Below are 23,576 nucleotides of genomic sequence, written 5' to 3' on the forward strand. Positions count from 1 at the left end.
GTCGCGATGCTGTCAGTTCCTTTGACATTGTTTGAAAAAATAATAATATTAATTTTTTTTATTATAGGATATTTATATAGCGCACATATCCAGGCAACTAGTGCGCTGGTATCATTAGCGATGTAGATTGATATTGATATGCGTATAATTCGAGTTCTTAAACAAAAACAAATGCAACCAACCCTCATCCCCGGTGGCAGTGACTGTCGATAACTGACTGGGTACGTTTTACTCGAGAAGTGTACGCCGTAAACAAATAAATCACTTTAGTCTTTGTACCTACCTTGCCGGGGCGGTAAGATCAAAGGGTCGAGACAGGTATGTTGTGACGTAACTCACATTCTTACTTCACAGGTATATACATGCCTGTACTGTACGTTCTTCGTGTTGTATCAAGGCGTTTATGATGAATCCATGGCTATGCTCGATACGGGAATTAAGTGGACGTATCCAAAATACATGTTGTTACATTGGCGGATCCAGAGGGAGAGGGGTGTGTGTGTGTTTCGACCGACACCCACCCCCACCCCCGCCCCTCTTGAAAATTCCTGGACCCACCTATGCTGTATATACACTCCATAGTACTACAACAAAACACCTGTCTTAACAAGTAAATAAATTCATTACAATTTCAACATGTAGTATTTCGTATTTTAATTGTATTTGTATGGGTAAATATTTTACAATAGCCTCTGGGGATTGATTTAACATGGATCAGTTTAGTTCGTCCTCTTCACATTCAACTTCAAAGCTTCTTTTAAATAGATTAATTGTACGGAAGTAAAACGAACACTACACTCCCGATTACATATACACACATCATTCAGATGACTGACAATTTGCGGGAATCGCTGATTGGTATTGAAGGCGTTGACGTATTATAGTCACGCGCAACAGCACTGCATGGCCACAACTTCCTCATCAACACCCGCGCGCAGATCGATGTCCGCGTGGCCCAAGCTTGCTCCGGCCATTTTCTGTTCGTTCGTCGGAGGTATTTGTTTTTACTGTCACTTCTTCAGGGCATACCTGTACTGTTTTTCAATACATTGAATATCACATATGGTACTGAGGCGCGTTCTAAAATACGGGCCAAGAAAGCGTGACCGGATTGAACCCTGATAGCATTCCAGACGTTATAGCCCAACGTTGACCCAACGTTGGCAATGGTTTTGCCAACATTGCCAACGATGGGCGAACGTCCGAATGCTATCTGGGCAGCGGGTAATACGAACATGGACTGCTATACGTGGTATGTGCTTTGTCGCGCCTACATCATATGAGTGAGTGAGTTTAATTTTACGCCGCACTCGGCACTATTCCAGCTATATTGCGATGGTCTGTAAATAACCGAGTCTGGACCAGACAATCCAGTGATCAGTAGCATGAGCATCGATCTACACAACTGGGATATGATGACATGTGTCAACAAAGTCAGCGAGCCTGACCACCCAATCCCGTTAGTCGCTTCTTACGACAAGCATGGGCTAATGAAGATCAATTCTAACCCGGATCTTCACGGGTAGCCTACAAATGAGCAATACGTGGATACATGGATATCTGCATGAGTGAGTTTAGTTTTACGCCGCTTTTAGAAATATTCCAGTAATGTCACCGTGGGGGACACCTGACATGGGCTTCACACATTGTGCCCATGCGGGGAATCGAACCGGGACCGGTCTTCAGCGTGATGAGCGAGCTCTTTAAACATTAGGCTAAACACACACACACACATACACACATAGTGGCCACATCTATAAACACCCTTGAACAGTGGCCACATCTATAAACACCCTTGAATAGTGGCCACATCTATAAACACCCTTGAATAGTGACCGCATCTATAAACACCCTTGAATAGTGGCCACATCTATAAACACCCTTGTATAGTGGCCACATCTATAAACACTCTTGTATAGTGACCGCATCTATAAACACCCTTGAATAGTGGCCACATCTATAAACACCCTTGAATAGTGGCCACATCTATAAACACCCTTGTATAGTGACCGCATGTATAAACACCCTTGAATAGTGGCCACATCTATAAACACCCTTGTATAGTGGCCACATCTATAAACACTCTTGTATAGTGGCCACATCTATAAACACACTTTGTATAGTGGCCACATCTATAAACACCCTTGTATAGTGGCCACATCTATAAACACCCTTGAATAGTGACCGCATCTATAAACACCCTTGAATAGTGACCACATCTATAAACACCCTTGAATAGTGGCCACATCTATAAACACCCTTGTATAGTGGCCACATCTATAAACACACTTGTATAGTGACCGCATCTATAAACACCCTTGAATAGTGGCCACATCTATAAACACTCTTGAATAGTGACCGCATCTATAAACACCCTTGTATAGTGGCCACATCTATAAACACCCTTGTATAGTGACCGCATCTATAAACACCCTTGAATAGTGGCCACATCTATAAACACCCTTGAACAGTGGCCACATCTATAAACACCCTTGAATAGTGACCGCATCTATAAACACCCTTGTATAGTGGCCACATATATAAACACCCTTGAATAGTGGCCACATCTATAAACACCCTTGAATAGTGACCGCATCTATAAACACCCTTGTATAGTGGCCACATCTATAAACACTCTTGCATAGTGGCCACGTCTATAAACACTCTTGCATAGTGGCCACATCTATAAACACTCTTGCATAGTGACCGCCTCTATAAACACCCTTGTATAGTGGCCACATCTATAAACACTCTTGTATAGTGACCGCATCTATAAACACCCTTGAATAGTGGCCACATCTATAAACACCCTTGAATAGTGGCCACATCTATAAACACCCTTGTATAGTGACCGCATCTATAAACACCCTTGAACAGTGGCCACATCTATAAACACCCTTGAATAGTGGCCACATCTATAAACACTCTTGTATAGTGACCGCATCTATAAACACCCTTGAATAGTGGCCACATCTATAAACACCCTTGAATAGTGACCGCATCTATAAACACCCTTGTATAGTGGCCACATATATAAACACCCTTGAATAGTGGCCACATCTATAAACACCCTTGAATAGTGACCGCATCTATAAACACCCTTGTATAGTGGCCACATCTATAAACACTCTTGCATAGTGGCCACATCTATAAACACTCTTGGATAGTGGCCACATCTATAAACACTCTTGCATAGTGGCCACATCTATAAACACTCATAGTGGCCACATCTATAAACACCCTTGTATAGTGGCCACATCTATAAACACCCTTGTATAGTGACCGCATCTATAAACACCCTTGAATAGTGGCCACATCTATAAACACCCTTGAACAGTGGCCACATCTATAAACACCCTTGTATAGTGGCCACATCTATAAACACTCTTGTATAGTGACCGCATCTATAAACACCCTTGAATAGTGGCCACATCTATAAACACCCTTGAATAGTGACCGCATCTATAAACACCCTTGTATAGTGGCCACATCTATAAACACTCTTGAATAGTGGCCACATCTATAAACACCCTTGCATAGTGGCCACATCTATAAACACTCTTGCATAGTGGCCACATCTATAAACATTCATAGTGGCCACATCTATAAACACCCTTGTATAGTGGCCACATCTATAAACACCCTTGAATAGTGACCGCATCTATAAACACCCTTGAATAGTGGCCACATCTATAAACACCCTTGAATAGTGACCGCATCTATAAACACCCTTGTATAGTGGCCACATCTATAAACACCCTTGTATAGTGGTCACATCTATAAACACCCTTGAATAGTGGCCGCATCTATAAACACCCTTGAATAGTGGCCACATCTATAAACACCCTTGAATAGTGGCCACATCTATAAACACCCTTGAATAGTGACCGCATGTATAAACACCCTTGAATAGTGGCCACATCTATAAACACCCTTGAATAGTGGCTGCATCTTGGCACACCCACTAATAGTGACAACACCAGGGCACACCCAAAGATATTGTCAACATCCAGGCACACCCAAGGATATTGTCAATACCCCGGCATACCCAAGGATATTGTCAAAATCCATGCACATCCACTAATAATGACAACATCCAGGCACACCCATGGATATTGTCAACATCCAGGCACAGCCACTAATAATGACAACACCTAGGCACACCCATGGACATTGACATCATCGAGACATACCCGTGAATATTGACAGCATCCAGGCACACCTATTTATACTGAGATTTGGGGACACTCATGAATCCAGGCACACCTGGATACATCGATGTGTGATTGCGATTATTACCTGAGGATAGGGATGCCGATGCGATTACGGCCTAACAGTCAGCAGTGCCGATCCGTCGAGTTTTGAACAGCCAGCAGTGCCGATCCGTCGAATCATGCTTGAGTGGTTCTGTACTAATCGGTCGAATTTCAGACCGTGTTAACACACTGGGAGAGTCTAAGTTAATTAATTAAGGGATCGGCTTGTATTGGATTAGACTACATGTTTTCTTAGATAGTTTCGCTTCCACTGTGTGCCAATCTTAGTTTCAGCAAACGTATTTGTCCATTTGATAATATCGTCAACAATTTCAGGACAGACATACAGAGTGAAGGCTTCCACTGGATTTTTATTGGTGACTTTTCCATTCAGCTGGCGAATAATATTACTCTGACTTGTTCGATCTAAAGCCATTGGGCCCTTGAGCCACTGTCCTCGACCACGGCTGTCATACCTGTCAGGGGCTTTTATTTGTGCATCAGTCTCATTGTCAGAGTTGGAAGTAGCGTCATCCTCTAGGTCACAGTCGGAATCTGTGATTTCAGATCCTTCAGATGGTTGAAAATCTTCATCAGATCCACCATCACTTTCACCAGAGTGATCACCACCAAGCTCCCGTTGCATAAGTTCAAATAAGTTTTTTTAATCCATTTAGAATGTGCTCTAGGTACACAAGTCACAGAAGCCCCGGAAAAAGGTTAAATGAATCTGATTGCCTTGAGCAATTCTAAATACTGGTCAAAGATTTGTCAGTGGGGTCTGCATGGGCCCCATCAGTCCCCAGTAGGGTATGTGCAATAACACATCAACTACTTTATAATGGAAATTCTTTCTAAATCTTAACCTGATTTTTAAAAAGAAAAATGGTCAAATGAAGATAACCCAACGTCCCATTAAGATATTTTTTAAGACAAAAGTGCAAAAATAATGCATTTTTATTTAAGGCATCAATTTCTCATTGTATCATATGTATCAAAGATAAGTACAAAAGTACAAAAATAAAGAGAGTCAGCCCAACCTTAACCCCTTGCGTCTTTTTTTGGTATGATCCAATATTTTGATAACTAATTAATCGCTAAGATCACAGTGCTCATCCGTCGAATGCATTTTACTACTTGAAATCAGAAATTCGACGGTTCGGTACGCGACCGCCGATGCATATTGAGAGGACTGAAGATTGCGACATATTACCCGAGGATAGTGCTGTTGGTGCGTGTTGTATGGCGTGAATAGTGTGATTAATTTCCTGTGGCGAGTGATGTTGATGCGTGTTGTATGGCGTGAATAGTGCGATTAATTTCCTGTGGCGAGTGATGTTGGTGCGTGCTGTATGGCGTGAATAGTGTGATTAATTTCCTGTGGCGAGTGATGTTGATGCGTGTTGTATGGCGTGAATAGTGTGATTAATTTCCTGTGGCGAGTGATGTTGGTGCTTGTTGTATGGCGTGAATAGTGTGATTAATTTCCTGTGGCGAGTGATGTTGGTGCGTGTTGTATGGCGTGAATAGTGTGATTAATGTCTTGTGGCGAGTGATGTTGGTGCATGTTCTTATGGCGTGAATAGTGTGATTAATGTCTTGTGGCGAGTGATTTTGGTGCATGTTCTTATGGCGTGAATAGTGTGATTAATGTCTTGTGGCGAGTGATTTTGGTGCGTGTTGTATGACGTGAATAGTGTGATTAATTTCCTGCGGCGAGTGATGTTGGTGCGTGTTGTATGGCGTGAATAGTGTGATTAATGTCTTGTGGCGAGTGATGTTGGTGCGTGTTGTATGGCGTGAGTAGTGTGATTAAATTCCTGTGGCGAGTGATGTTGGTGCATGTTCTTATGGCGTGAATAGTGTGATTAATGTCTTGTGGCGAGTGATGTTGGTGCGTGTTGTATGGCGTGAATAGTGTGATTAATTTCCTGTGGCGAGTGTTGTATGGCGTGAATAGTGTGATTAGTTTCCTGTGGCGAGTGATGTTGATGTAAAAGGACTGGCCCAAATGTTCAGGGTCTTTTCCCACTAATGAAGTATATGACTTTATGGATAACAGCTTCTTGTTTATTGCAAAGAACACAGTACCGTGTTAGTGAAGTACATCTTACTACATCAGAGATCGACATCTATAAAGATTTAGAACATGCTACTTAATTGCCCAATTTATTTATTCCTGGGGCACAAGTACACCGAGAATATAATATGTTCTTCATTCCACGCAGTAAACTTTCAGTCTGCATACTTGTGCAGTTGTTTACGCCTGATATAATTCTGACACTCAAAGGGCGGTGGGGTAGCCTTGTGGATAGAGCTGTCGCTCGTCCAGGGTTCGATTCCCCACGTGGGTACTGTGCGTGAAGCCATATTCTTCTCTCTCTATTGTACTATTCTGACTTAACCATTAGCTTTTGTTTATGAATTACTGTAAGTATTACTGTACATAGTAAGGATGCTCATGCTGTTGATCACTGGATTGTCTGGTCCTGACTCCATTATTTACAGACCGCCACCGTATAGCTGGAATATTGCTGAGTGCGGTGTTAACCAACAAACCAACAACAATCTTGTAACTTGAGATGTATTGTGAGTCGAGAGGCAAGCGTTAACTCCCTTGAAGGAAGACTCCAGTAGTCCCCAACTCCCTGGATCAGAATATGGTGGAGAGACCCAGTGGGATTGTTGTGCTCTGTATACGTAGTACCCTACAGAACTCTGTTTAAATAGAGCACACCACTGTCCCCTTCCCTCTCTAACTATCCACACGTACAATATCATACACTTGGAACATTGTTAAATATTGAATAACACTGCCACATGGTACTCTCTCCGTCGGAGAAAGAACCTTTGAACATAGTAAGAACGTTCTTTGCTAATGGAAGTAAAAAAACTGCCAAGCATAGTTGATAAAAGTCTGCAGTCAAAACTGATCACCCTGAACCTGTGAATACTCGAGAGTTCAAGAAAATTATCCATGAAAGTGCTAGTCAAATCGTAACTGGAATGAAAAACAGGAAGGAAAAATACCTGTAATCTCATTTCAAGATTTTCAGTACTTCCCTAAGTGCTAGCCTCATGACAAACAACAGAAAAAGTCAAACATTTCCCCCTGCCAAATGATTCCCAATAAGCAAGGCTACGTCTTAAAAACGGAGAGATCCTACAACCCCCACTTTAACCAACCCAGACACCAAGTCTGTTTTCAATTTCACAAAATGGAGAGGCGCTCTGGTAGAACCACATTAACCCTCTAGCAAAAACCTCATAGTGGGCTGGTAGCTCCTCGGAAAGTGACAAAATACCATGCATAATCCGAGTGTGAAGAGCACCATTATCCCTCAAAAGGGTAATGGCCTTAACATTGGAACTGTCACCTTTAGGTGACACAAAACCTGAAGTAACGAAAGGTACGAACTCCTCTCTATCACAACCGACTTTAATAACTGATCTGCAAAAGCTTCCCATTAGGTGTGACTTGACATTCACAGAAAAACATTGGGGAAAGAATGCCTGTGATTTCTGCACTCAGAAATGATGTGCCCTGACTGACGACAAACTACAAGTAGCCTCTGACGAAAATCCAGAAGTATCTTTAGAACCAACTGGAGTAGAACTTGATTGCTTGTCATCAAACTCAGGGGAAGACTTTGAAATGGCAGAGCGAGAACTAGGAGAGGATGAATTATACTTTACTTGTTTAACTCTGTGGACACCTGCCTGAAAATCTTGGTTACCTGAAATTAACCCTGTGAGTTCGCAAATAATCCTCGGCTGCAGTGGTATTCAATAGATAAGGCAGAACAAACATCCTGAGCCTTTCCCATGAACACACTTTGCAAGAACATGGACCACAGATTCTCAGTCCATTTCATATTGTTAGACAACTTTTTAAAATGCAAGAAAACCCTTTCAAAATCACGTTCAGGGTGAACAAATGTTTTCTGACAGGACAATCTTTCCGAAATCCTCGCATCATTATGTCTACTTTTAATTTCATATTGTCATTTTCGTTTTCTTTATCAGTTTCAATTTCTAACTGCCTTATCTGTAACGTATACAACCCATCATAAGTTGACTCACTAGTGTAAATTTGCCACTAACTTCTATCAACTGTTCCAAACTAGATTTTGCAAAGTATTCCACACTGTTTAAAGGTACTGTTTACACATGAAAGATTATTGTCATGAGTTCAATAAATGATAAAACTCAGTGAATTCTCAACAAAACTTTACACCAAAACGCAGCTGTTCACATGCACGATATTTGCACATGCTTGTCAGCAATTTGATGCATGATCCTCGTGCAGTTAATCTGTATAAGGTTTGAAGTTGGTTCCCCCAAGTTAGTGGAGAAATTCATCTTCGATGTAACCATATACATAACATATAGTGAATGCTTTAACTGAGTATAAACTTGTGATGGGTAGAATATATTTTATGTTGCGTCAATGTTTACTCCGTTTTGCTGTTGACAGAGTTTTATGTGGCGTCAAGGCTTACACCGTTTTGCTGTTGACAGAGTTGTATGTGGCGTCAAGGCTTACACCGTTTTGCTGTTGACAGAGTTGTATGTGGCGTCAAGGCTTACACCGTTTTGCTGTTGACAGAGCGTACTGAACCGTGAACGCTTAACTTCACCCGCTCCAGGTTAACACGTTACACTTTGAGTGACTGGCAAGGGCAGCGTCAGGTATAGTACACTATCGTTTCATTTACCAGCAAATTAAGAAAATCACAAACAGCGAGAAGGACAATGCCTTTATTTCCTGTCATTTAGTTGGAGCAGCTGCATAAGTACAGAAGGTTGAGTGTCGCTAACTTATGTTGACGCCGTCGTGTTTGGATGGTGCACGTGCTGAAACAGGATGTGGCATTACTGTCACTCATATGTACTTCAATAGTACATACAGGGGACCGACATTACCTGGTTTACTGAGTGTCTGTGAGACAGATGACCGACATTACCTGGTCTACTGAGTGTCTGTGAGACAGGGGACCGACATTACCTGGTCTACTGAGTGTCTGTGAGACAGATGACCGACATTATCTGGTCTACTGAGTGTCGGCGAGACAGGGGACCGACATTACCTGGTCTACTGAGTGTCTGTGAGACAGGGGACCGACATTACCTGGTCTACTGAGTGTCTGTGAGACAGGGGACCGACATTACCTGGTCTACTGAGTGTCTGTGAGACAGGGGACCAACATTACCTGGTCTACTGAGTGTCGGTGAGACAGGGGACTGACATTACCTGGTCTACTGAGTGTCAGTGAGACAGGGGACCGACATTACCTGGTCTGCTGAGTGTGTCGGTGAGACAGAGGACCGACATTACCTGGTCTACTGAGTGTCGGTGAGACAGAGGACCGACATTACCTGGTCTACTGATTGTCGGTGAGACAGGGGACCGACATTACCTGGTCTACTGAATGTGTCGGTGAGACAGGGGACCGACATTATCTGGTCTACTGAGTGTCGGTGAGAAAGGGGACTGACATTACCTGGTCTACTGAGTGTCGGTGAGACAGGGGACCGACATTACCTGTTCTACTGAGTGTCGGTGAGACAGGGGACCGACATTACCTGGTCTACTGAGCGTCGGTGAGACAGGGGACCGACATTACCTGGTCTACTGAGTGTGTCGGTGAGACAGGGGACCGACATTATCTGGTCTACTGAATGTGTCGGTGAGACAGGGGACCGACATTACCTGGTCTACTGAGTGTGTCAGTGAGGCAGATGACCTACACTATTTGACATATTTTATGTGCCAAAGGAACAGATGGCCTAAGTTACCTGTTGTATGTAATGCACAAGGAGCTGCTCTTCGTGTGCTGGTAAACCTGCAATAGACAACGTGATATAAATACCAACCTGTACAAACCAAAGTTACTTACATCATACGTAGATGAACTTGAAAGACTTGATATCATGAGTGTTGACCTCAATGTACTTACTGTTCGCAATCTGCCTGATCGTCTGCGGACCAACTTTATGGATGTATTGGGACAGGCGACCGATCTCGCCCTCAGCCAACAGTTCCACGAGGATCACCTGGTCCTGCGCTGACAGTTTGTGAAAGTAGTCCTGGTGGGTGATGTGGCGCAGTAGCTGCAGTAGGTCTGCGCTCACCACCAGGAACAACGCCGCAAATGCAACCAGTAGAAGGACTCGCATCGTCGTGCTAATGCATAATGAGATTGACCCCTGTATTAGCAATATTCAAGATCAGTCACAAAGGGGTAGATCTACGTTAGACTCCACACGAGAGAGAGAGAGAGAGAGAGAGAGAGAGACACAGTCAGAGAGAGAGAGAGAGAGAGAGAGAGAGAGAGAGAGAGAGAGAGAGAGAGAGAGAGAGAGAGAGAGAGAGAGAGAGGCTGTATTAGCAATATTCAAGATCAGTCACAAAGGGGTAGATCCACGTTAGACGAGAGAGAGAGAGAGAGAGAGAGAGAGAGAGAGAGAGAGAGAGAGAGAGAGAGAGAGAGAGAGAGAGAGAGAGAGAGAGAGAGAGAGAGAGAGGCTGTACATAATTCGCCGCCCACCTTGGTATTCGACATATTCCTACTGCGTTTAGAACTCGATACAGGGACGTCCCTTATGATCGCGAGTTGGACTCGACATACTGAGGCAATTTCTAGGAATACTGAGGCGTGTTTCGACAACACATGACAGGTGGGTGGTCATAACGCCGCAAGATCACCACAGGTGTGTGGCTACCAGCATCGATATCGCCAATAGATCACGAAAGACGTGGATCAACGGAAACGCAAACATAATGATAACAGACTGCTTGTTCCCACACAAGAGGATCCAGTCTTGGGGAGGGGCTTTGGTTCACACAAATTTCTGAAAGCATATCCCATATCTACATCATTTGGCGTCATCAGAAATAAGCCCCCATTGAACATTATTTCTTTACAGTACGCATCTTACTAACATTTGTACATTTAAGCGCACCCAGTGTAAACAACATATGTCGCTGGTAAGAGAAATCACTGAATGGTGATAGTGGAAAACTGACAATATGACGTATGTTCAATGGTTTCCAGCTACTATATATCTACTCGACAACAGATTACGGTTGATAAAACGTAAAAGTGTGAGACCACCGAAAACTGACAATATGACGTATGTTGAATGTTTTCCAGCTACTATATAGCTACTTGACAACAGGTTGGGGTTGATAAAACGTAAAAGTGTGAAACCACCGAAAAATGATAATATGACGTATGTTCAATGGTTTCCAGCTACTATATAGCTACTTGACAACAGATTACGATTGATAAAACGTAAAAGTGTGAGACCACCGAAAACTGACAATATGACGTATGTTCAATGGTTTCCAGCTACTATATAGCAGATTACGGTTTGACAACAGATTACGAAAACTGACAATATGACGATGGTACGTAAAGTGACTACCGAAAACTGACAATATGACGTATGTTCAATGGTTTCCAGCTACTATATATAGCTACTTGACAACAGATTACGGTTGATAAAAAATAGTGTGAAACCACCACCGAAACTGATAATATGACAATATGAATGGTTTCCAGCTACTATATAGCTACTTGACAACAGATTGCGGTTGATAAAACGTAAAAGTGTGAAACCACCGAAAACTGACAATATGACGTATGTTCAATGGGCTACTATATTACTTGACAACAGATTACGGTTGATAAAACGTAATAGAGTGTGAAACCACCGAAAACTGACTACTATGCGGTTGATAAATAGCTACTTGACAACAGATTACGGTTGATAAAAGAAACTACTTGACAACAGATTACGTTTCCAGCTACTATATAGCTGACGGTTGATAAAACGTAAAAAACCACCGAAAACTGACAATATGACGTATGTTCAATGGTTTCCAGCTACTACTATATAGCTACTTGACAACAGATTACGGTTGATAAAACGTAAAAGGTGAAACCACCGAAAACTAGCTACTTGACAATATGACCACCGAAAATGTTGACGTATGGTTTCCAGCTACTATATAGCTACTTGACAACAGATTACGGTTGATAAAACGTAAAAGTGTGAAACCACCGAAAACTGACAATATGACGTATGTTCAATGGTTTCCAGCTACTATATAGCTACTTGACAACAGATTACGGTTGATAAAACGTAAAAGTGTGAAACTACCGAAAACTGACAATATGACGTATGGTTTCCAGCTACTATATAGCTACGTGACAACAGATTACAACGTAAAAGTGTGTGACCACCACGGTAAGTTGGTAGTGTAATTAAAGACGCCATTTCTAGTTACGGAACAGTGTACAAACCTTAGTCACTCACCTTGTAACAGTGGAACATTGTACTTCACCGTCTAATATATACTTCACAGCGAAGTGCGTGATGTTGATAAAGGTATAAATAGCACGTCGACACCGCACCTGTTGATCCAATACCACATGTCTGGAAAGGAGAATATATACTAGGCACATAAAGAAAGTGTGCATACAAAAAATTAAAATGTATCAAATTTATCAAACCTGTGTAGACACATAAGGATTTAAACTCAGAGATTAGTGACATGTATCCAACATGCATGCACGTGCCACGTTCCGTGACGTCAGTGGATTCGTCCTTGAGACGTGCAATACGTTGTTGCACGTGCATTCCGGGAAAGAGAAACAGAGCAAATGAATGCCACACAATACTGTCACTTTGGAAAGCTCAACCCCTGCCCTTGCGATCGTTCAAAAAATTAAACGGCTATTGAAACGCATAGCATGCGAATGGATCACGTCTGCACAACGTCATGAGGCCATTGGGATGGTCCGTGGGGGAATGTCTCAACAACAAGTGGCTGCACATTTCCACTGCCACCGGAACACCATTTCTGCACTGGTGAGACGCTACCAGAACACAAATGACGTCATCGATCGGCCACGTTCTGGACGTCCTCGTGTAACAACGCCAAGACAGGACAGATGGATAAGGGTGACCCATCTTCGCCAAGGGTTTCAGACTGCAGTGATGACTGCCCGAACCATCCCAGGACTTCGCCGTATCCACCCCAACACAGTTCGACAACGTTTACGTCCTCACGGGATCAGACCACGACGTCCCGCCATACGGCCTATCCTGACACAACGTCATCGACAAGCTCGCCGAATGTGGTGCCGAAATCATGTCCGCAGACCCTTGTTTTGGTGGAGAAATGTTGTTTTTACAGATGAGTCCAGGTTTAACATTTCCCATAGTGATGGACGTCAACGTGCCTATAGACGCGTGGGAGAATGTCATGCACAGGCCTGTGTCTTGGAGAGGAATCGCTTTGGTGGTGGTTCCGTGATGACTTGGGGTGGAATAACAGCACGCCAAAGAACTCCTTTGGTGATTGTTCAGGGCAACTTAACTGGTGTGGGCTACAGGGATCAGATTCTTCGACCTGTGGCAATTCCTTTTCTGCAACGTCATGGATGGGTTAACATTCCAACAGGACAATGCCCGCCCTCATACGGCAAGGGTTGCTATGGATTTCTTGCAACACCACAACGTTGACTTACTTCCTTGGCTTGCAAATTCACCGGATCTCTCCCCGATAGAGCATGTTTTGGACGAGATGGATCGACGTCTACGCCGTCTTCCTCATCAGCCAGATAACGTCCTTGACCTTGCAACAGAACTTGAGAGAATCTGGCGTGACATCCCACAAGCCTTCCTTGCACGTTTGATAGGCTCTATGCGTCGTCGATGCACTGCTGTTCTCAATGCCGATGGTGGACATACCCGTTATTGAGCTTGTGACATGGTCGTTTGACCCCTGTCCCGCTTGTGGACTCGTGACGTCATTGTGATTGACTTTTCAATTGAAATTCTCCCGACTTGTTATGGTCTCGTGATCCCTCCATTAAAGTTTATATGTACCTTTGACATTGTTATCGTACTAATCAACTGGGATAATATTTTGACAATGCACAGTTTCTTTATGTGGCTAGTATATATACGTGTTTGAAAGATAAGCAATCAAATGTCTGAATTCGGACAACCGTATGTTGCATTATAAGCCAGAGTACAGTCGACCTAACGATAAGCAGAAAGTTACCGACTCCCAAAACGGGTTATAGTCTGTGGCGTCAAATATATCATTGTGACGTCATTATACATTACGTCAACAACAAAAGGTGAAATAATTATTTTACGTGCGCTTCGTGTCGATATCCGTCATTTGAAACGACATTTCATATTTTATCAAATTATGTGGTTTTCTCATCGTGGGTATTTACAAAGTTGTTTGTTTTTCGAATGGAGTAGATCACATCAAACACACGTGGTAGGTGACAGAAGAAACGTGACCTGTTGTCATCTTGGATTGGATAAATACACTTAATTATTGCGTTTACTCCTTGCACCCTAGTGGTACAGGAATGTTACGGTGACGGACCGATACGTAACAATACCACAATGTGTCAGCAAACACACATCAATGCTTAAAGCAAAAGCAGCAAATGCGTATCATTATCTTAAAGTGTATCTAAAATATGAACAATATTTAAACGCTTATATATTTAACTTAAAAACAACTGGGGGCGTAGTGGGCGAGCTGGCTAAGGCGCCAGTGATCTAGCAAGAGGTGCCGGAATGGAGCCCACCTGTGACCGGGTGTAAAAACCTTGGAGTCGACTTTGTGTGAAGGCTCTTTCAGTGTTGTCACAACCCCTAGTGTACAGTACACAACCCTGTGCACTTATAAGAACCCACGAATCCGTTGGTATATGACCAGATGGTGGCCTCATGAATACGTGCAGACACCTAGTTGCGGGTACAGCAACGTGCAGTGAACATGGACCAAGTACTGTGACTATGTGTCCCAGTCCACCCAGCTGTGAATGGGCACCGCCGCAATAACTCGGTGCGCCTAGTGGCAGCAAGAGTTGTATACCCCCCAGGGAGCTGAGATTGATAATGAGATGTGCCGTTGAGATTGACATCCAGTGATCGAGGGGAAAAATACCAGCGCCTTGAGCATGCACTAGTTGCCTGGATATGTGCGCTATATCAATATCCAATAAAAATAAAAAATAATAACAATAAAAAACAACCGTGCAATTTCGGAGTTCAGCAAAGCCTCAATTGACCTTGACCCTTTACACACAGGAGTCAGACAGTCATATCATGTTGACCTTACCCCTAGGACTGCCTTGAGTCCTATTGGCCCATTTATTTTTGTATTCGTTGTTACATGTTTATAAATGACTATCGTTTCAGCTTGAAAACCTATCAATAATTATAATTTCATTGATGTTGTAAAATATCTTGTCAGTGAGACAATCTTAGATGTTGAAAACATCATGAGATTACATTTGCCGAATTTCAGTTGCCTGAGATTGGTGATATCATCTGATGTAAATGACACCTAGCTCGGACCAGTTCAACTAAGCCCTCACCCTGTTTGCAACAAATCCATTAAACACAAACCTAAAACTCAAGCTGTCGGTGTTACACATATATATGACGGATGAGTTCAGTGACCGTATGAATCTATCCAAGTAAGTCCACGTGCACCATTTGCAAGGAAGAGACAGATTTACACGAGATTTGGCCTTGTTATTGATATTTTATGAGTGTTTCATACTGTAAGATTTTCGAAACGCTGTTTCTGTAAAGGTTCAAAGCTTCGTAGCTGTCATGAGTGGTGCTCGATAGGCCAATCATCCATGATTATGTTTACGTTAAGTTTAAATTGATTGTATGCGATGGTAGCGTAGCGATCGGCAAAACAGTCGGGTAGGGTGCGCCGAAGTGTCCGGCCTTGTCATAATGTATTATACTGTGAAGCATTTCGAATCGGGGGTCCTCTCAAATTTTTGTATATATTTTATAAAAGCTTTAATCCTCGCAAAGACACGAGGGCCTGTGCCTTCAGGGTCAAAGACAGAGAATTGTCACAACAGTTAGAGAGCTACCATCTTCGATACTTTTAATGTATTGAGGATATGATGAAACTGTCATCAAGTGACGTGACAAACGTGGTATTTCTTCGAGCGGCGTAGCCACAGGTGAAAATGGGACGTTCTTCGCGTCACGAGATGACAGATATATATAGTTTCACTAACCGCATGAAATGTTTTATATATTCTATGTTTCTAAGTTTGTTTAATTAAATATAGACATCATGAATAATTTATTAAACGTTATCTACAAAATTCGATAAACGAATCCAAATACTCCCAACTGTAAACTAAGGACCTTCCAATGCCTTGTTTAGGTACACAAATAAGACATAGTTCTAAATAACCATCGAGACCACACAGTTGCTATCTATTTAGTTCTTGTCGTTAATGTTTGAATAAGATCAGCCCTTATAATAGTATCCATCAAACGATCCTTTTGTTCTCTCACAGACATCAAAACTCGGTGCAGGTGCACAAAAACATAACAACCACAAACAAACATGCCGACTGAGAGAAGGGGGAACGAGCGAGAGCCTGGTAACCGGACGCAATCCCCCCGGGGACACACCCCCCGCCGCGCATCGTAGGACCAAACCACCCGGACAAATCTTCCCCCCTTCCCCTCGGTACAAAATCCCCCCAAGGAATTCCATATATAATTTGAACTTTCATTTATTCATATATTATGTGACCTTTTGATACTGTTAAAACGCGAGTGTAGGGGAATTAGCTCGCTTGGCAAGAGGTATGACTATACCATGCCACACACAACACATTACACAGCAGTCACAGGATCTTTTCACATAATCAATCAACAATGGTATGGTTTATAATTAATTATTAGAACATGTTAACACTGTAATCATCTACCAAAGTACATAAACATCACACTTGGATTCGTTACACATACTACATTAATCAAGATACACATTCAAAAGTATAGAACGTAATGTGATTGTTCAATATTCTACACACCAACCCAGTGAGCGTTCATACCGCACAAAACAGCATATTGCTCATAAGGCAATGTACTAGTTAGGATACACACTCTATACAATCCAGACATCACCCCAGTGGGTGTTCATACAATGTGCATTCTACAACAGTCAATAAACAGCATAGTGTTTGCACGTAATACAATAGTTAGGATACCCGACACACTCTATACAATCCAGACATCACCCCAGTGGGTGTTCATACAATGTGCATTCTACAACAGTCAATAAACAGCATAGTGTTTGCACGTAATACAATAGTTAGGATACCCGACACACTCTATACAATCCAGACATCACCCCAGTGGGTGTTCATACAATGTGCATTCTACAACAGTCAATAAACAACATCGTGTTTACACGTAATACAATAGTTAGGATACCCGACACACTCTATACAATCCAGACATCACCCCAGTGGGTGTTCATACAATGTGCATTCTACAACAGTCAATAAACAACATCGTGTTTACACGTAATACAATAGTTAGGATACCCGACACACTCTATACAATCCAGACATCACCCCAGTGGGTGTTCATACAATGTGCATTCTACAACAGTCAATAAACAACATCGTGTTTACACGTAATACAATAGTTAGGATACCCGACACACTCTATACAATCCAGACATCACCCCAGTGGGTGTTCATACAATGTACATTCTACAACAGTCAATAAACAGCATCGTGTTTACACGTAATACAATAGTTAGGATACCCGACACACTCTATACAATCTACACTAGCCACAAAACAACGTAAAGTTGATCATTATCAAATAAGCAACCCTAAACAGTAATACAGAGTAATTGTGAGATATATTAAACGACCTAACGGTTGCGCCAAGGGTCGGACATATAGTTAAGGTATCTACAATAGATTACAGTTAATATAGAATAGCAATGGTAAAGATTGGTCAAAGTAGAAGAAAGTAAAGTTTCTTACCTGAGTAAATTTACTAGACAGCCACCCCTGATTCGTGACTGTCATCCGTAATATATATCTATTCTAGCTATCGCAGATAATCGCGTTTATAGATAAAACTTACGATAACGTTGTTATTAGGAACTTGAAATTATGTCATTTAGTTGGACCGAAGCATCGATGGCCAGTCGCGAGTATGCCACGAAGGTATATGTGGCACGCACGTGATTTGACCAACGTGGAATACAAACAGCTAAAAAGACAGATAAACGTATTGCACCTTGGTTCTGTTAGCTGAAGAGATACTAGTCCCGGATTAAGTCCGATGCTCGTTATCAATGTGACTCTTGGCAGGTTTAAGATTGAGGAACGTGGTCAGTTAGTCTGTAATATTTCCAGTTTTCAATAACGCATATCGTTATAAAATATTGGTAAAACTTTGTCTAGTTTTTCCGTGTTAATAATACAATGCCAGTGAACATACATTTGTCATCTTCATCTTTATTTAGTAGGCTCCGTTGTCGCTTATCAGCAACAGCTTAACTGTTCTGCATGATACGCCCAAATATATGCTTTACACTGTTTACTTAATCTAACTTATACACAAACGTTAATAATACAATGTTAATAATACAATGCCAGTGAACATACATTTGTCATCTTCATCTTTATTTAGTAGGCTCCGTTGTCGCTTATCAGCAACAGCTTAACTGTTCTGCATGATACGCCCAAATATATGCTTTACACTGTTTACTTAATCTAACTTATACACAAACGTTAATAATACAATGTTAATAATACAATGCCAGTGAACATACATTTGTCATCTTCATCTTTATTTAGTAGGCTCCGTTGTCGCTTATCAGCAACAGCTTAACTGTTCTGCATGATACGCCCAAATATACTTTACACAAATATATGCTTATACACACAAACGTTAATACAATGTTTACTTAATCTGAAACATTTGTCATCTTCATCTTTATTTAGTAGGCTCCGTTGTCGCTTATCAGCAACAGCTTAACTGTTCTGCATGATACGCCCAAATATATGCTTTACACTGTTTACTTAATCTAACTTATACACAAACGTCCCCACCCTCACGTCCAACTACTGCTATCCATACATATAATTATCATCAAAATATAAGACTATCCTCTGTCAATGTTCTCGTTATTTTGGATATTCTCTTTTCGATTTGGTGTTTTTCTTTGATACACCCCTATGAACAGGTAAGTGTTACAGTTTACAGGTATTTTAGGTTATACAGTGCTTTATTCTCCTGTTAATAATATCATTACGTTTTTGTTAAACACACCTACCCCGTCGATGAAATATTCACTGTCTGAAGTCGATAGTTGGGAAACCGGTGAGATATCTTTATTTCCTCTAGATGTTATTCCGAAGATATACATTATCAGTCATTTACGAACGAGCATGGACAATAAAGAAAACAACATACATATGTACAAGTAAAGTGAGTTATAATTGAAACATATCAATCATAACAAAGCAACAAAGGTTGTCTGATGGAATACACAAATGTGATTATAATGTACATTCCATGTCAGTCCAGGTTTGAATCTCCATACATTCAATCGGGTAAGTATCACCTCCAAACAGGAACGACAACATGTCGTGTTCGTCCAGCATTTCAAATTTGACATAGGTTTCAACGTCTGGGTGATCCATTAGATAAGAAAAAAATCTGTTTCTGATTTGCAGAAGTTTCTCACAGTGCAATAGCACATGACAATCGTAATCATACGCATGTTTCTCCCAGAGTGGACATGTTTTAGAAACAATATGACGGGATGATATACGAATACAAAATTGCAGCATTGATCTGTGTTGTGGATAAAGAAATATGATATCCCATAGAATATGATATGTGAGGTTACAGTGGATTTTCCTATACCGAAACATACCGGCGTTTATGGAAACCTTGTTGAGCCATAGTTGCTCCTTATAACCGTGAATTGTATCAAACACCACCTTTCGCCATTTATCTTTTGGTAGAAATATTCCATGGTTCACATAGGACCTAACATATTTGCTCAGCTTATACTTATTAGCATCTGTTAGAAGATTTGCCGTTAAAGCATTAGATGACGTAGGCTGTGTGACAGAGGCACAACAAATACTCTTTGCAGTATTGCTACATTTTAGGTTACACAGGCGTCCTAGAAATAACATTTGCATTTGTCAATATATCCATTAAGGGTCCAGAGGCCAATGTTAGCTGTGGTTGATTCCGAGGGTGAGCGTTTATCTAGTCCTTGTACCGTACGTGTGTTCCCTCTAGCAGGTCATCACATTGACCAGTCATTTTATACAGCAATTCACATCCATACAAACTTGTTGTTAAGATCATGCGCAGCCAAATCTTGACACTTGCAGAAGGATGAAGATCGCTGCTGTTCATTCCAAGTGATTTAAGTGAACTGATACTTTGTCTTGCTTTTTGGCAATATTTATCAACTCTTCCTTTACACGAAAGATTGCTCGTAAGGTAAACACCCCCATACACAGTAGAGGTAGATTTTGGAATGTGGAGACGTCCAAGTTTTAGGTCACAAGGTTTGAGGTTACTCTTGGAGAAAGTTATAACTGTACTTTTGGATGGATTGTATGTCAGGCGCCATTTTGAAGCATAGTCATGAACAACGTCAAGTAAGGATTGTAAGCCCCGCGGCGAAGTACTGACAAGCGTTGTGTCATCTGCTAGTAGGACACTTGAGCCATACACTTGAATACCACAGTGTGCTTGTCTTAACAAGGTTGTAAGATCATTACTGAATACAAGGAAAAAACATGCTGAGATAACTCCTTGATGCACATCGTACAAATCTGAATGTTCACCACCATGGGAAACAAATGCTATACTTTTTGTGTAACACTGGTGTAGTAGGTGCCAAACATGACCATGTATTCCTAAGTTATGCAGTTTGTAGAAGGGTCCATCATGCCATATTCTATCGAAGGCCTTTTCATTATCAAGGAAAGCTGCATAAACCACTGAGTCTCTGTAAGTGATAATTTATGCTTTCAATCAAAGTATAAACTGCCAGTACAGTCCCGTGTTCTTTTCTAAAATCAAACTGCAGCATATATCAGGAAGCATGCATTTGTTTTGTTAAGTTTCATCTCTATGCGTTGTAGAAGAAGCTTTTCGAACAGTTTACCAATCCATGACGTCAGTGCTATCCCACGATAATTTTGGGGGTCTGATTTATCCTTTTTTCCTTTGTAGATTGGTATGACCATGCCGAGTCGATAGTCATAGGGCACATATTCGTGTTGTATCATACTGTTGTAGAGGATACAGATACTGGGGATGAGACAGTCGCCTCCGTAGATGATATGTTCGTTAGACGTAGCGTTAATTCCCTCATAGCCCAGAGTGGAGATGTTCAGTGCCTCTTTGCTTCCTGACGCACCCCAAACCTAGTTGAAACATTCACATTACGACGTCAGCAGGATGCCGAGACTCACGACAGCTCAGAGGAACCAGGTGCTTGGAAGACTTGAAGCTGGCCACACTGCACAAGCCGTTGCCAATCACTTCCAGGTCAACGTTCGGACCATCTACAGGCTGCAGCAACGTTTCCTGGCCACCAACACCACAAATGATCGCCCCCGTACTGGCAGACCAAGGGTGACCGCAAGACGACAAGACCGCCATGTTGTGCGACAGCATGTACAGAATCCCTTCATACAGGCATCCGAAACAGCACGCCAGACAGTGGGAACACACGGAAGACCAATCAGTACTGATACAGTACGCCGACGTCTTAACAGCGGGAACCTCCTTTGCCGTAGACCTTACCGTGGACCTATCCTCACCCCTCGTCATCGGCGTGAACGTCAACAGTTTGCCCTACAACACCAAAACTAGTGATACAGGCAATGGAGAACTGCTCTGTTTACAGACGAGAGTGGTACTGCGTATCAACTGTAGATGGCAGAACAAGAATATGGCGACGACGTGGCGAGCGTTACTCAGACCAATGTGTTATGGAAGGAGACTCACGGAGAGGTGCAAGCATCATGGTATGGGGTGGAATAGGCCTGAACCAGAGAGTGGGTCCTGTGGTGTTCCAGAACCTTGGTCCAGGGAGAGGAGGCTGCATCACAGCGGTGCGCTACATCGACCAACCTCTCAGGCCCCGCGTCATACCACATTTCGTACGTCACCGGAACAACATTTTCCAGCATGATAACGCCCGGGCCCATACTGCAAGAGCTACACGGGACTTCCTACAGCCGAACGGTGTCAACCTTAAGCTTGTTTCCCGTGAAGACTTTGCTAGGGATCTTCAGTCTTCAAAGTTACTCACAGAACCTTCAGAGGATGTGAATGAACTTGCTGATCTCCATAACACAACACTGATTCAACTCATGGATTCTCATGCCCCTTGTGTCACTAGATACAGGCGACTCAGGCATGAACCACAGTGGTACAATGATCAGATACTTCTCGCAAAAACCCACAGGCGCAAGGCGGAGCGTAAGTGGAGGAAAACCAGGCTTGAAATTCATCGGCAGATGTATAACATGGCCCGTAATGAATTAAACCAGCTGATTCGTGAGACAAAGTCAAGATATTACAATGATAATGTATTCTCCAATCAGCAGAATCCCAAAGTACTCTTTACTCATCTGTTTTCCTTACTTGGAAAGACGTCAAACACTACTCTACCTAATGTGGATGATGATTTGACTCTTGCAAACGACTTTGGCTTCTAAGATTGAGAAGATTAGGCCAGAATTTTCTCCTGAGTCAATTGCTGTAACTGGTGCACGCTTTCAAGGTGAGAGTTTTGGTTCCTTAGCTCACAGAGGAACAGATTATCTGCATCATCAAACAATCAAAGGGCACAACGTGTACACTTGATCCAGCCCCTACTAAATTTGTCTTGGAATATTTTGACATTTTACTTTCTGTGTTCACTCAGATTATCAACTTAAGCTTGAATTGTGGCACTGTTCCAGGTTGCTTCAAGCAGGCAATTGTGAAACCTTTGCTGAAAAAACCTGGTTTAAACTCCACCTGTTTCAGCAACTATAGGCCAGTGTCTAATCTTCCATTCCTCTCCAAGGTACTTGAAAGAGCTGTGAAGATGCAAGTTAGTCAGCACTTGAGTAAACATGACCTCTATCACAAATTCCAGTCCGCCTATAGGTCATTCCACAGCACGGAAACAGCCCTGCTCCGTGTTGTTAATGATTTGCAGTGGAGCGTTGACAGGGGGAACTCAGCCGTTCTTGTTCTCTTGGATTTATCGGCCGCGTTTGACACGGTGGATCACCAGATACTTCTATCAAGACTTCAGTTCCAGTATGGATTAAATGATATGGCTCTTCTGTGGTTTATCAAACAGGACTCAGTCTGTTGCTGTTCGTAATGCTCAGTCGGCGGAAGCTATTATTCTTCCTGGTGTACCACAGGGATCGGTTCTCGGTC

General features: G+C 42.2%; 1 protein-coding gene across 1 annotated transcript; it reads right to left on the reverse strand.

Moving 5' to 3' along the window:
- Window positions 1-9,003: 9,003 nt before the first annotated feature.
- Window positions 9,004-10,439, reverse strand: LOC124278565. Its single transcript, XM_046714293.1, has 3 exons — window positions 10,217-10,439; window positions 10,056-10,102; window positions 9,004-9,113 (listed from the first exon to the last, which is right to left on the reverse strand). The coding sequence occupies exons 1-3, from the start codon at window positions 10,434-10,436 to the stop codon at window positions 9,078-9,080; spliced, it is 303 nt and encodes a 100-aa protein (XP_046570249.1). The 5' UTR covers window positions 10,437-10,439; the 3' UTR covers window positions 9,004-9,077.
- Window positions 10,440-23,576: the final 13,137 nt, after the last annotated feature.

Source organism: Haliotis rubra, unplaced genomic scaffold (genome assembly GCF_003918875.1).
Source record: "Haliotis rubra isolate DU_JTF1 unplaced genomic scaffold, ASM391887v1 Scf24, whole genome shotgun sequence".
In the NCBI taxonomy this organism is placed as follows: Eukaryota; Metazoa; Mollusca; class Gastropoda; order Lepetellida; family Haliotidae; genus Haliotis; species Haliotis rubra.